Below are 16,363 nucleotides of genomic sequence, written 5' to 3' on the forward strand. Positions count from 1 at the left end.
AATAAGAAAGTGACTTTTGGTCCACCCAGAATACAGTGTGCCGGCTGGTCACAACTGCCCTCACATAATACAGAAGACCGGAGTTGCGCAGGATATGGCAGAAGACAGCAGACGATACATTTTTAATGCACACATTGATGATGGCTAATGGAGGGGGAAATTGCTGGAGCGCTCCTTTAAGTCTTAATCATGTACCATATTCTATACTACTTTGTCCACCATTTTATTTTTTACCGTGTTTTCTAGCACAGGAGTAAGGATAGAGATAAACAACACAAACAACTTACCCATAGTCATCAATCAGATGGGATCCAATCACCACTACACTAAGCTCAAAGTAGTCGGATTCTGCTTTGATTCCAAACATAATGGGAGCCAACTTGGAGTAATCTGCTCGGTTGCATGTTGCCACACATACTCTGAGTTTTCTTTGGTTTGTGTTTTTCTCCATGGCAACTTTCCGCTTTGATAAGTTCTCAAAGTAAAGCGCCTACAAAATACAGCAAAGAGAAAGTGATAAAAAATACATTTTAGGAGATCATAGATTTCAACATCACACATATTTGGTATTTTATTAGCTATTTTTTTTCTATTTTTCTGACTTGTAGCAGGATAAGTTGTAGTATAGTAACCATGAGCACTAGTTGACAGTTTCTCCATTGCAGCCACATAATCGTGCCTTGTGACTAGGTTTTGGTTTCTACCCTTCATTACATTCGATGTTCAGATTTCCAGAGTAGAATGAATAGAGCTCTGTCCTGTCGGGAGTCGCTATAAGCGTAAGAGTCACACAGCCGCCATCCCATATATGTATTTATAAGCCATCACTAGGCAATACGCTGCCAGTATGTCGTTTTCTGCCAACAGAGGGTGCATTGCTCAAGTGTTCAGGAAACGAGGGCATCATTTCCACAGAAAAACGTTTCCAGTGTGACTCATAGAACTTATGTCAGTATCTGCCAAGAAGAAATATTTGTTCTTCAGAATCTACACCCAAGATTAAATGTTTATATAAGGTTTTGACTCGGCTCCATCAAAGTTATATTCTAGCTGTTGCTAAATATTTGACGTAGTGATGCAAACCGACCGCATTATTCACAGCACAGAAGAGAAACCATGAGGTGTGAGGAGGTAGACAACATAATAGCAAGCAGACGGAGGGATTTTCATTATAGAACAGAGCATGTGAGCTCACCAATATCGCCATGCTGGCACGCTCTATAACGACTAGCGATTCATTTATATCCGCGTCCACTCAAGTCACCAATTCCCTCATTTGTGTCCACTCAGTGATTCCTTTATTTTCGTGTCCACTTAAGTCAGGGATTCTTTTATTTTAGTGTACACTCAAGTCACCGATTCCCTCATATCTGTATCCACACAAGTCAGTGATTTCTTTTTATTCGTGCATTCGTGTACTCTCAGTTCATAAATCAGTGATAGCACTTTATATATTCACATCATTACCCTGCTAGTAGTGTGTGTATATATATATATATATATATATATATATATATATATATATATATATATATATATATATATATATACACACACACTAGATGGAGGTTGGTGGTGACGTATGTATATATATATATATATATATACACACACACTAGATGGAGGTTGGTGGTGACGTATATATATATATATATATATATATATATATATATATATATATATATATATACACATACATACACACACACACTAGATGGAGGTTGGTGGTGACGTATATATATATATATATATATATATATATATATATATATATACACACACACACACACACACACACACACACACATACACTAGATGGAGGCTGGTGGTGACGTCCCGATGGGGGCAGGCTTTGCAGGACTGAGATTCTCTTGTCCCCAAGCCCCATAAAATGCTGCATAAAGGTTGATTATGGCCCCATAAGATGCTGCATTGAAAATGTGCCCCATGTAATGCTGCATAATGGTTGATTATTGCCCCATAAGATGCTCCATAGAAACATGTGCCCCATATGCTGCGGAAAAAAAATGACATACCACCTCTTGTCTTGAGCAGGCCCCCGACACTTGCGATATTCACCTGTCCTCGTTCCTCCGCAGGGCGCCGCTCCGTCTTCTGCGTCCTCTGCAGTGACTGTTCAGGCAGAGTGCACACTAAACATGTCATCGCGCCCTCTGACCTGAACGTCACAGCCAGAGGACGCGGAGGACAGAGCGGCGCACGGCAGTGGAACGGGGACAGGTGAATATCGGAATGCTCACCCTCCCGTTATACTCACCTGCTCTCGATGCGGTCCCTGGCAGCTTCACACTGACAGAGGGTCTCCGGGAGCCGAGCTTCTTCCTATGTTCAGTGGTCACATCATACCACTGAACACAGGAAGAAGCTGCCAGCGCTGGAGAAGCTGAGACGCGCCAGGAGCAGGTGAGCATGATGGACAGCTGCCGCTCCCCCGCCGACCCGGAAGGTCCGGCAATGACCCGCTGGTGGTACTGCGCAAAGGCCTGATACCACCAGCGGGTGCCATATTGGAATACCCATAAGTGGATGACAGACACTTTAAGGCAATTATATAAAAAGAGAATATATATATCATATATATACTAGATGGTGGCCCGATTCTAACGCATCGGGTATTCTAGAATATGCATGTCCACGTAGTATATTGCCTAGTCACGTAGTATATTGCCCAGTCACGTAGAATATTGCCCAGCTACGTAGTATATTGCAGTGACGTAGTATATTGCCTGTTGTGAATTCTGTGATCAAGCTCCCTCCTGTGGTCACGAGTGGTACTGCGGCTTCTGAGTTTCCTTCCTCAGGTGATGAGGTTAAGTCGTTAGGTGCTGCTCTATTTAACTCCACCTAGTGCTTTGATCCTGGCCTCCAGTCAATGTTCTAGTATTGGCCTTGCTTCCTCCTGGATCGTTCCTGTGGCCTGTCTGCTCAGCATAAGCTAAGTTCTGCTTGTGTTACTTTTCTTGCTATATTTTCTGTCCAGCTTGCTTTTTTTGTTTTACTTGCTTGCTGGAAGCTCTGAGACGCTGAGGGAGCACCTCCGTACCGTTAGTCGGTGCGGAGGGTCTTTTTGCCCCTCTGCGTGGTTGTTTGTAGGTTTTTGTGTTGACCGCAAAGCTATCTTTCCTATCCTCGGTCTATTCAGTAAGTCGGGCCTCACTTTGCTAAATCTATTTCATCTCTGTGTTTGTATTTTCATCTTAACTCACAGTCATTATATGTGGGGGGCTGCCTTTTCCTTTGGGGAATTTCTCTGAGGCAAGGTAGGCTTATTTTTCTATCTTCAGGCTAGCTAGTTTCTCAGGCTGTGCCGAGTTGCATAGGGAGCGTTAGGCGCAATCCACGGCTACCTCTAGTGTGGTTTGATAGGTTTAGGGATTGCGGTCAGCAGAGTTCCCACTTCTCAGAGCTCGTCCTATGTTTTGTGGTTTTTGTCAGGTCACTTGTGTGCTCTGAACTTCAAGGTCCATTGTGGTTCTGAATTACCTATTCATAACAATTGCCCAGCCACGTAGTATATTGCCCAGCCACGTAGTATATTGCCCAGCCACGTAGTATACAGCACAGAGCCACGTAGTATACAGCACAGACACGTAGTATACTGCCCAGTCACGTAGTATATTGCACAGCCAAGTAGTATATTGCACAGCCACGTAGTATATTGCACAGCCACGTAGTATATTGCACAGCCACGTAGTATATTGCACAGCCACGTAGTATATTGCACAGCCACGTAGTATATTGCAGCCACGTAGTATATTGCACAGCCACGTAGTATACTGCACAGCCACGTAGTATACTGCACAGCCACGTAGTATACAGCACAGACACGTAGTATACAGCACAGACACGTAGTATACAGCACAGACACGTAGTATATTGGCCAGTCACGTAGTATATTGGCCAGTCACGTAGTATATTGCACAGACACGTAGTATACTGCACAGACACGTAGTATACTGCACAGACACGTAGTATACAGCACAGACACGTAGTATACAGCAGACACGTAGTATACAGCACAGACACGTAGTATACAGCACAGACACGTAGTATACAGCACAGACACGTAGTATATTGCCCAGCCACAAAGTATATTGCCCAGCCATGTACAGTGGGGCAAAAAAGTATTTAGTCAGTCAGCAATAGTGCAAGTTCCACCACTTAAAAAGATGAGAGGCGTCTGTAATTTACATCATAGGTAGACCTCAACTATGGGAGACAAACTGAGAAAAAAAATCCAGAAAATCACATTGTGTGTTTTTTTAACATTTTTTTTGCATATTATGGTGAAAAATAAGTATTTGGTCAGAAACAAACAATCAAGATTTCTGGCTCTCACAGACCTGTAACTTCTTCTTTAAGAGTCTCCTCTTTCCTCCACTCATTACCTGTAGTAATGGCACCTGTTTAAACTTGTTATCAGTATAAAAAGACACCTGTGCACACCCTCAAACAGTCTGACTCCAAACTCCACTATGGTGAAGACCAAAGAGCTGTCAAAGGACACCAGAAACAAAATTGTAGCCCTGCACCAGGCTGGAAAGACTGAATCTGCAATAGCCAACCAGCTTGGAGTGAAGAAATCAACAGTGTGAGCAATAATTAGAAAATGGAAGACATACAAGACCACTGATAATCTCCCTCGATCTGGGGCTCCACGCAAAATCCCACCCCGTGGGGTCAGAATGATCACAAGAACGGTGAGCAAAAATCCCAGAACCACGCGGGGGGACCTAGTGAATGAACTGCAGAGAGCTGGGACCAATGTAACAAGGCCTACCATAAGTAACACACTACGCCACCATGGACTCAGATCCTGCAGTGCCAGACGTGTCCCACTGCTTAAGCCAGTACATGTCCGGGCCCGTCTGAAGTTTGCTAGAGAGCATTTGGATGATCCAGAGGAGTTTTGGGAGAATGTCCTATGGTCTGATGAAACCAAACTGGAACTGTTTGGTAGAAACACAACTTGTCGTGTTTGGAGGAAAAAGAATACTGAGTTGCATCCATCAAACACCATACCTACTGTAAAGCATGGTGGTGGAAACATCATGCTTTGGGGCTGTTTCTCTGCAAAGGGGCCAGGACGACTGATCTGGGTACATGAAAGAATGAATGGGACCATGTATCGTGAGATTTTGAGTGCAAACCTCCTTCCATCAGCAAGGGCATTGAAGATGAAACGTGGCTGGGTCTTTCAACATGACAATGATCCAAAGCACACCACCAGGGCAACGAAGGAGTGGCTTCGTAAGAAGCATTTCAAGGTCCTGGAGTGGCCTAGCCAGTCTCCAGATCTCAACCCTATAGAAAACCTTTGGAGGGAGTTGAAAGTCCGTGTTGCCAAGCGAAAAGCCAAAAACATCACTGCTCTAGAGGAGATCTGTATGGAGGAATGGGCCAACATACCAACAACAGTGTGTGGCAACCTTGTGAAAACTTACAGAAAACGTTTGACCTCTGTCATTGCCAACAAAGGATATATTACAAAGTATTGAGATGAAATTTTGTTTCTGACCAAATACTTATTTTCCACCATAATATGCAAATAAAATGTTAAAAAAACAGACAATGTGATTTTCTGGATTTTTTTTTCTCAGTTTGTCTCCCATAGTTGAGGTCTACCTATGATGTAAATTACAGACGCCTCTCATCTTTTTAAGTGGTGGAACTTGCACTATTGCTGACTGACTAAATACTTTTTTGCCCCACTGTATGTAACAGGTTAAAAAAAGACTTAAAATAAAAAATAAACATAAACTCACCTTCCGAAGAGCCCGTTGTAGTTCTGGCGCTTGTGTCGAGTGCACGCGGCAGCTTCCGGTCCCAGGGTTGGTGAGCGCAGGACCTGTGATGTCGCGGTCACATGACCGTGACGTCATGGAAGGTCCTTCTCGCATAGCATCCTTGCCACCGGAACCTGCTGCTTGCACTCCCGAGGACAGGACACGACGGCGGAGGGCGAGAATAACCTTTTTTTTTTTTATTATTATTATTATTTGTACCATTAGATTTTTTTACTATTGATACTGCATACACATCATCAATAGTAAAAAGTTGGTCACACAGGGTTAATAGCTGCGTTAATGGAGTTACATTACATTACAATGTAGCTGCGTTACACCGCGGTCCATTAACGCTGGCATTAACCCTGTGTGAGGGCTGACTGGAGGGGAGAATGGAGCGGGTACTGACTGCGGGGAGTAAGGAGCGGCCATTTTTCCACCGGACTGTGCCGGTCGCTGACTGGTCATGGCTGTTTTGCCGCGACCAATCAGCGACTTGGATTTCCATGACAAACAGAGGCCGCGACCAATGAATATCTGTGACCGACAGAAAGACAGACAGACGGAAGTGAGCCTTATACAATTACCGTATATAGTAGATATATATAGGAATACCCATCAAGTGGATTACAGACAATTTAAGGCAATTATATAAATAGATATAAATATGTTCTAGGACCCCTACTCTTCTCAATCTATACACTTGGCTTGGGACAACTCATAAAGTCCCATGGATTCCAGTACCACCTCTATGCTGACGACACTCAGATCTACCTCTCTAGCCCAGACGTCACCGCTCTGCTGTCCAGAATCCCAGAGTGCCTATCAGCCATATCCTCCTTCTCCTCTCGCTTCCTCAAACTCAATGTGGACAAATCTGAACTCATCATCTTTCCTCCATCCCACAAATCTTCCTTACCTGACCTATCTATCGCAGTCAATGACATCATGCTTTCCCCTGTACCCGAAGTCCGCTGCCTCGGAGTAACCTTCGACTCTGCCCTGTCCTTCAAACCACACATCCAAGCTCTTTCCACCTCCTGTCGCCTCCAGCTCAAAAATATCTCCAGGATCCGTCCTTTCCTCAACCCCCAATCTACTAAAATGCTTGTGCACGCCCTCATCATTTCCCGCCTTGACTACTGCAACATCCTTTTCTGTGGCCTCCCTGCTAACACCCTTGCACCTCTCCAGTCCATCCTTAACTCTGCTGCCCGACTAATCCATCTCTCTCCTCGCTACTCCTCCGCTTCCCCCCTCTGCAAATCTCTTCACTGGCTCCCATTCCCTCAGCGTATCGAGTTCAAATTGCTAATACTGACCTACAAAGCCATCCACAACCTGTCTCCTCCATATATCTCTGAACTAATCTCTCGATACCTTCCCTCACGTTATCTCCGGTCCTCCCAAGACCTCCTTCTCTCCTCCACACTTATTCGCTCCTCATCCAATCGCCCCCAAGACTTCTCCCGAATATCCCCTATCCTCTGGAACTCTCTGCCCCAACACGTCCGACTATCAACCACAGTCGGATCCTTCAGACGGAACCTGAAAACTCATCTCTTCAGGAAAGCCTGCAGCCTGCACTGACACCGCTGCTGCCTCATCACTATCGAAGCTACCGCCTCACCAACACCGGAGCTACCGCCTCACCAACACCGGAGCTACCGCCTCACCAACACCGGAGCTCCTGCAACCCTCAACCTACTGTCTCCTTCCCCATAATCCTGTAGAATGTAAGCCCGCAAGGGCAGGGTCCTCGCCCCTCTGTATCAGTCCGTCATTGTTAGTTTGTTTACTGTATGTGATATTTGTAACTTGTATGTAACCCCATCTCATGTACAGCACCATGGAATCAATGGAGCTATATAAATAAATAATAATAATAATAATATTTATATATATATATATATATATATATATATATTAATCAATAGATCTTGGCAGGAGAATTTCCATAATTGGATGTGTATAAATAAAATGTTCCTGAGATAGTCTCATAATTGTGTCCCTGCTGTGTAATGTGCAGTGTCCGTGTCTGGCTATACAGGAACATGATCTGATCATACCATATCTCCTGGGCAGAGGAGGACACAAAAGAGAGTATACAGACATTACAGCAGGGCATCACAGCTAATTCTGTGAGGTAAAACATTTCTCTGTTTCTTTCTGTGAGGCAAAACGTGTTTTGCATTTTAAACAATCAGCTGCGACCTGATTCTGTCCTGTCTGTACAGTCTTATTTCCTGCCGTGGCCACTAGTGTAACTCATTTGTATTCCAAGATCTACTGACAACCCCTTTGAAAGCTTTGCCACCTGATATTACAACAAACATTTTAGGAATTCAGATGTAAAAAGTGCTTATTTCAATATCAGGCCTGACAATTTAAAACAAATAAAAGGATTATACAGGCATTCCGACGTGGATTTTCTACCTCATCAGGTCTGAGACCTATATTTAGTAATGCATGCCATTTGCACTGTGAAATCTGGTGACAGATCTGCTCCAAAGACTAACAACTACTGTATGCGTAACAAAACTCTCCTGTGAAATATTTAACAAATACATAAATTCACTCCACACATGAAAGGCTGGTGAGCAGACTGAACAAGTAGAGCTAGAGCCGACAGCGAAGTTTGACAGTCATCATGGATGGAAAACTGATAATGCACAGCAGCAATATACAGACACATCCGCATTCGAATTTGGTAAAATTGTTCCTACATTTTTGAACTACGGTATTCTAAATAATAAGTTAGCACAAAGAAAAAATGGAAGAATGGCTTATTTTCCAGCAGTACCCGACTAGTCGCTACGGTCTTTTTTGCCTCTAGCCCTACTGCTGATTAGTTTATCTCTATGAGTTGAGGTACTGTCACACTTAGCGACGCTGCAGCGATACCGACAACGATCCGGATCGCTGCAGCGTCGCTGTTTGGTCGCTGGAGAGCTGTCACACAGACAGCTCTCCAGCGACCAACGATCCCGAGGTCCCCGGTAACCAGGGTAAACATCGGGTAACTAAGCGCAGGGCCGCGCTTAGTAACCCGATGTTTACCCTGGTTACCAGCGTAAAAAAACAAACAGTACATACTTACATTCAGCTGTCTGTCCCTTGCCGTCTGGTTCCTGCACTGACTGCTGGCCGTAAAGTGAAAGCAGAGCACAGCCACAGCGGTGAGTCACCGCTGTGTGACTCACCGCTGTGCTGTGCTTTCACTTTACGGCCAGCAGTCAGTGCAGGAACCAGACGGCAAGGGACAGACAGCTGAATGTAAGTATGTACTGTTTGTTTTTTTACGCTGGTAACCAGGGTAAACATCGGGTTACTAAGCGCGGCCCTGCGCTTAGTTACCCGATGTTTACCCTGGTTACCAGTGAAGACATCGCTGAATCGGTGTCACACACGCCGATTCAGCGATGTCTACGGGGAGTCCAGCGACGAAATAAAGTTCTGGACTTTCTTCCCCGACCAGCGACATCACAGCAGGGGCCTGATCGCTGCTGCCTGTCACACTGGATGATATCGCTAGCGAGGACGCTGCAACGTCACGGATCGCTAGCGATATCGTCTAGTGTGACAGTACCTTTAAACTTCTACCACTGAGATGAAGTTGGAGTAATAATATTTACACTGCAAGATTACGGTGAATGAGAGTTCTTAAGAAAACCTGTATGGTGGTAATCTTCCAGTGTAAACCTATCACCATCGAGCAGAGCGCTAATCACAGAATGAAAAGATCATTGTTATCAGCAGCACATTATTCCTTGTAAAATGGGACTGTGCTGCCCATGTGTATTGACTGATCTATTACAGATCGTTCTGTGAGCATCTCAAGCGTGGTCCGCCTGTATAATCAAGCTACTAAACGACCGCGATCAGCAAATATTTACCGACTGGCAGTTGTTTAGTGCCATTGCTTGGTCCACATGAAGGCATTTTTAGGCTCCATTGTATGTGAGGATTGTACAGCACTGCACACCGCATGGCTATGTACTATGGATCTGCGCTGGTTCATATGCATGGCTCCTTATAGGCTTTGGCCACTTGATCTCGATATTAACAAGTGTGCTGAGGACATGGTCTTGTGGCACCACCACATTTATAAGGCTACGTTCACATTAGCGTTTCCCGACGCAGCGTCGGGAAACGCAGCGGCGACGCATGCGTCATGCGCCCCTATATTTAACATGGGGGGCGCATGGACATGCGTTGTGCTGCGTTGTGCGACGCATGCGTTTTTTTTGCCGCAAGCGTCGGGCAAAGAAAACGCAACAAGTTGCATTTTTTTGCATCTAAATTTCGGCAAAAAATGACGCATGCGTCGCAAAACGCAGCGTTTTTGCATGCGTTTTGGTGCATTTTTATTTGCGTTGTGCGTTGCGTCGCCCACGCAGCGGCGCACAACGCAAATGTGAACGTAGCCTAAGCATGACAGATTCTCTTGTTTCTCACAGACTGCACAGCTCTCCGGTCCAAACAATGTCTGCTGATGGAGGAGCATGTGACCAGACCTCTCCACCAGTCCCCTCCAATTGAAAAACTGTTTTCCACACGTACTTATTTTTTTACTGGAAATTATGATGATTGACAGGTTTTGTCACATGGTCCTCCCATAAGTCTGTGAATAAGGAGGAGAATCTTTAATACTTCTATATTAATAAGTGCCTTATAGCCTCGAGACATCTGTTATAATAAAGATAAAGTGGATACCCCATATAAGAAACAATCCATCTAGGCAGGAATACCATTATGCATGATTGCCATATTGAAGTATAGACATTGGGGTGCAGCAGAGGCCCTATACACTTCCATAGGAACCCTATTATGACACCATACAAATCGGAGCTGTAACTCAGGGTGGGCTAGGGGCAGAGGAGGCACTTAGCATTGACCACTTAGATCAAGCCTCTCTATAAATAGGAATGATGTCTGCAAAGAAATTGTGGACAGGCAGCACTACTATGTATCTCGCCTTCTTTCCATCCAACGTCTATCACATAATAACAGAAGAAACCCGGTATCAGTAAAGCATGAGTGACAGACTCCTGGGCAAACAGTGACTTGTGAGAAAATAACTTAATGACCTCACTATGGAAAAATACAGCTATCATCAAGTCTTTTAATAGTTACATGAAGCTACGTCAGATTTCACAGCACAATGGAAAAATAAGAGATATGTGAACAACTACAAACACTTTTTTTACCACTTCTCAGCCCATCTATGGCTCCTCGTGTAGGTTTTCCAATGTTGTCAAGGCTGTGCCAGATCTCCATCAGTTCTGGATTCATCTCGCATTGGTTGGACATTGAGTTGGTTGGCCAATGTTTACTTTTACACATACCACTAAAGTAATTTCCACTGTACTAACAGACATGCTCAGGTGAGGACACCAAGACATTTTGATTTAAACTTGGGAAAAAAAATCACAAAAATAAATGCATTTCACATCCTGCTGTTTTTTCCACTAAAAATGCTGCAAAAATTAATGGCAATGTTTTTTGCTGCATTTTTGCACTTACAGCTTTCTATAAGTGAAAAATGCTTCAAGAAGTGACATGCCGCAGTTTAAAAAAATGCAGCACTTCTCAAATCAAGTCAGTAAAAAAGACAAGCGTGCATGAGATTTTTTAAATCTCAGTTTTTGCCGCTACTGTAAAAAAGCAGCTTTTGCATAAAAGAACACAGCAAAAGCACAATGTGTGAAGATAGCCTAAGGCTGCCTACTCACAATGGGTTTTTGGGAATTTATTATGCTGCGCATTAAAAAAAAATATATATATTTAAATAGGTCCTCCGCTACATTCTATAATGCTCTCACTGATGTTAACCTTATATAGAAGTATTTTTGTAAATTCCTTTTGTTGTCCTGTCTGTGATCGAAGCAATCGCTGACCACTCAGTCCGCATCACGTGACCCTGGCTGCAACCACTGCTGACATCCACTGATGTCACTTCATGCTCCAGAATGCCTTGCATCACCTGGGCATGACCCAGTTCCGCACACCCCTCCTGACTGACTGGGCTGCCTGCATCTATGATGAGTAACATGTTTTTGCTATGGGTCTGCTTGTGGGCAGGTCTTTCCTTGGTTTCTCTGGCCTAGAGCAGGAAGATAGAACTCTGCCTATAGTCCCACCCTGGAGCACGAGCATCTCATTAAGCTTCTAACATTGATCACACAAGAACCGCAAGACGGATTTCTTCACCACAGGTATCCTTTTGATCAGTGTAAGGGCTCCTTCTCACTTGGGAGAAATACATTCAAGTCTTGCAGGTTAAAACCCTGCTCTGGCGCCGGCACTCCAGAGCGGAGCGTGCGGCTCCATGTATTTCTGTGCGGCTGCACGCTCCGCTCTGGAGTGCCGGCACCAGAGCAGTGTTTTAACCTGCGAGACTCGAATGTATTTCTCCCAAATGATAAGGAGCCCTAACAGCGGCAACATGACAGTGTCTGTAGTTTACTTATCAAAATCCTGCTGACAGGTTCTCTTTAAATGAACTGTATGACACATACCTGTCAGATGAAGACCAAAAGTGTGCATTTTCAGACTCCAATTGGTGAATAGTTACCTACGGAAATGTTAGGCCACGCTCACACGTTCAGTATGTTACCTCAGTATTTGGTCAGTATTAGGGTACGTGTCCACGTTCAGGATGGCCGGCGGTTTGGATGGAGCGGCAAAAATCGCTCCGCCCCCTTCTGGGGACGCGATGATGCCGGATGTGTTCATTGTACACATCCGGAATCATCGCACCCCACACATAGGGCCCTGTGTTATACCTTGCAGCGGCACAGCGTCACCGCAAGGTAAACGGACATGCTATGATCTAAAAAGACACGCAGCATGTCCAGAATCGCAGGGCCGCCGGATGCGTGATACCTCGCATAGTGGAGACGGGATTTCATAAAATCCCCTCCACTATGCTGTAACATCTGGACGCTGTGTGTTTGACTCTGCGGCTCTATGCAGCATCAAACATGCAGCGTTTCCTGAACGTAGAAACATACCCTAATAGTAACATAACATAGTAACATAGTTAGTAAGGCCGAAAAAAGACATTTGTCCATCCAGTTCAGCCTATATTCCATCATAATAAATCCCCAGATCTACGTCCTTCTACAGAACCTAATAATTGTATGATACAATATTGTTCTGCTCCAGGAAGACATCCAGGCCTCTCTTGAACCCCTCGACTGAGTTCGCCATCACCACCTCCTCAGGCAAGCAATTCCAGATTCTCACTGCCCTAACAGTAAAGAATCCTCTTCTATGTTGGTGGAAAAACCTTCTCTCCTCCAGACGCAAAGAATGCCCCCTTGTGCCCGTCACCTTCCTTGGTATAAACAGATCCTCAGCATGTGGTCAGTATTTTCCATTTGGTCAGTATTTTACCTCAGCATTTGGTCAGTATTTTACCTCAGCATTTGGTCAGTATTTTACCTCAGCATTTGGTCAGTATTATACCTCAGCATTTGGTCAGTATTATACCTCAGCATTTGGTCAGTATTTTACCTCAGCATTTGGTCAGTATTTTACCTCAGCATTTGGTCAGTATTTTACCTCAGCATTTGGTCAGTATTTTACCTCAGCATTTGGTCAGTATTATACCTCAGCATTTGGTCAGTATTATACCTCAGCATTTGGTCAGTATTTTACCTCAGCATTTGGTCAGTATTTTACCTCAGCATTTGGTCAGTATTATACCTCAGCATTTGGTCAGTATTATACCTCAGCATTTGGTCAGTATTTTACCTCAGCATTTGGTCAGTATTTTACCTCAGCATTTGGTCAGTATTTTACCTCAGCATTTGGTCAGTATTTTACCTCAGTATCTGTAAGCCAAAACCAGGAGTGGGTGATAAATGCAGAAGTGGTTATGTGTTTCTATTATACTTTTCCTCTGATTGTTCCTCTCCTGGTTTTGGCTGTCAGTTACTGAAGCAGGGAACGTGGCCTTAACCCCTTCATGACCCAGCCTATTTTGACCTTAGTGACCTGGCCGTTTTTTGCAATTCTGACCAGTGTCCCTTTATGAGGTAATAACTCAGGAACGCTTCAACGGATCCTAGCGGTTCTGAGATTGTTTTTTCGTGGCATATTGGGCTTCATGTTAGTTGTAAATATAGGTCAATAAATTCTGCGTTTATTTGTGATAAAAACGGAAATTTGGCGAAAATTTTGAAAATTTCACAATTTTCACATTTTGAATTTTTATTCTGTTAAACTAGAGAGTTATGTGACACAGAATAGTTAATAAATAACATTACCCACATGTCTACGTTACATCAGCACAATTTTGGAAACAAAATTTTTTTTTGCTAGGAAGTTATAAGGGTTAAAATTTGACCAGCGATTTCTCATTTTTACAACGAAATTTACAAAACCATTTTTTTTAGGGACCACCTCACATTTGAAGTCAGTTTGAGGGGTCTATATGGCTGAAAATACCCAAAAGTGACACCATTCTAAAAACTGCACCACTCAAGGTGCACAAAACCACATTCAAGAAGTTTATTAACCCTTCAGGTGCTTCACAGCAGCAGAAGCAACATGGAAGGAAAAATGAACATTTAACTTTTTAGTCACAAAAATGATCTTTTAGCAACAATTTTTTTATTTTCCCAATGGTAAAAGGAGAAACTGAACCACGAAAGTTGTTGTCCAATTTGTCCTGAGTACGCTGATACCTCATATGTGGGGTTAAACCACTGTTTGGGCGCACGGCAGGGCTTGGAAGGGAAGGAGCGCCATTTGACTTTTTGAATGAAAAATTGGCTCCACTCTTTAGCGGACACCATGTCGCGTTTGGAGAGCCCCCGTGTGTCTAAAAATTGGAGCTCCCCCACAAGTGACCCCATTTTGGAAACTAGACACCCCAAGGAACTTATCTAGATGCATATTTAGCACTTTAAACCCCCAGGTGCTTCACAGAAGTTTATAACGCAGAGCCATGAAAATAAAAAATAATTTTTCTTTCCTCAAAAATTATTTTTTAGCCTGGAATTTCCTATTTTGCCAAGGGTATTAGGAGAAATTGGACCCCAAATGTTGTTGTCGAGTTTGTCCTGAGTACGCTGATACCCCATATGTGAGGGTAAACCACTGTTTGGGCGCACGGCAGGGCTCGGAAGAGAAGGCACGCCATTTGGCTTTTTAAATGGAAAATTAGCTCCAATCATTAGCGGACACCATGTCGCGTTTGGAGAGCCCCTGTGTGCCTAAACATTGCAGATCCCCCACAAATGACCCCATTTTGGAAACTAGACCCCCAAAGGAACTAATCTAGATGTGTGGTGAGCACTTTGAACCCCCAAGTGCTTCACAGAAGTTTATAACGCAGAACCATGAAAATAAAAAAAAAAAATTTCTTTTCTCAAAAATGATTTTTTAGCCCGCAATTTTTAATTTTCCCAAGGGTAACAGGAGAAATTTGACCCCAAAAGTTGTTGTCCAGTTTCTCCTGAGTACGCCGATACCCCATATGGGCACACGTCAGGGTTTGGAAGGGAAGTAGTGATGTTTTGAAATGCAGACTTTGATGGAATGCTCTGCGGGCGTCACGTTGCGTTTGCAGAGCCCCTGATGTGCCTAAACAGTAGAAACTCCCCACAAGTGACCCCACTTTGGAAACTAGACCCCCAAAGGAACTTATCTAGATGTGTGGTGAGCACTTTGAACCCCCAAGTGCTTCACAGAAGTTTATAACGCAGAGCAGTGAAAATAATAAATACGTTTTCTTTCCTCAAAAATAATTTTTTAGCCCAGAATTTTTTAATTTTCCCAAGGGTAACAGGAGAAATTTGACCCCAATAGTTGTTGTCCAGTTTCTTCTGAGTACGGTGATACCCCATATGTGGGGGTAAACCACTGTTTGGGCACATGCCGGGGCTCGGAAGTGAAGTAGTGACGTTTTGAAATGCAGACTTTGATGGAATGCTCTGTGGGCGTCACGTTGCGTTTGCAGAGCCCCTGGTGTGGTGAGCACTTTGAACCCCCAAGTGCTTCACAGACGTTTACAACGCAGAGCCGTGAAAATAAAAAATCATTTTTATTTCCTCAAAAATGATGTTTTAGCAAGCAATTTTTTATTTTCACAAGGGTAACAGGAGAACTTGGACCCCAATAATTGTTGCGCAGCTTATCCTGAGTATGCTGGTACCCCATATGTGGGGGTAAACCACTGTTTGGGCGCAGGTCAGGGCTCGGAATGGAGGGAGCACCATTTGACTTTTTGAATACAAGATTGGCTGGAATCAATGGTGGAGCCATGTTGCGTTTGGAGACCCCTGATGTGCCTAAACAGTGGAAACCCCTCAATTTTACCTCCAACACTAACCCCAACACACCCCTAACCCTTATCCCAACTGTAGCCATAACCCTAACCACAACCCTAATTCCAACCCTAACCCTAAGGCTATGTGCCCACGTTGCGGATTCGTGTGAGATTTTTCCGCACCATTTTTAAAAAATCCGTGGGTAAAAGGCACTGCGTTTTACCTGTGGATTTACCGCGGATTTCCAGTGTTTTTTGTGCGGATTTCACCTGT

General features: G+C 43.9%; 1 protein-coding gene across 2 annotated transcripts in view; it reads right to left on the minus strand.

The window, feature by feature from the left end:
* GNE (glucosamine (UDP-N-acetyl)-2-epimerase/N-acetylmannosamine kinase) overlaps positions 1-16,363 on the minus strand; it is a 148,292-nt gene that overhangs the window by 40,465 nt on the left and 91,464 nt on the right. For both annotated transcript variants that reach the window (XM_069767657.1, XM_069767658.1), the window contains exon 2: positions 288-490. In XM_069767657.1, coding sequence (XP_069623758.1) covers positions 288-490 — 203 coding nt within the window. The remainder of the gene's footprint in view (positions 1-287; positions 491-16,363) is intronic.

This window comes from Ranitomeya imitator, chromosome 1 (genome assembly GCF_032444005.1).
Source record: "Ranitomeya imitator isolate aRanImi1 chromosome 1, aRanImi1.pri, whole genome shotgun sequence".
Taxonomy (NCBI): domain Eukaryota; kingdom Metazoa; phylum Chordata; class Amphibia; order Anura; family Dendrobatidae; genus Ranitomeya; species Ranitomeya imitator.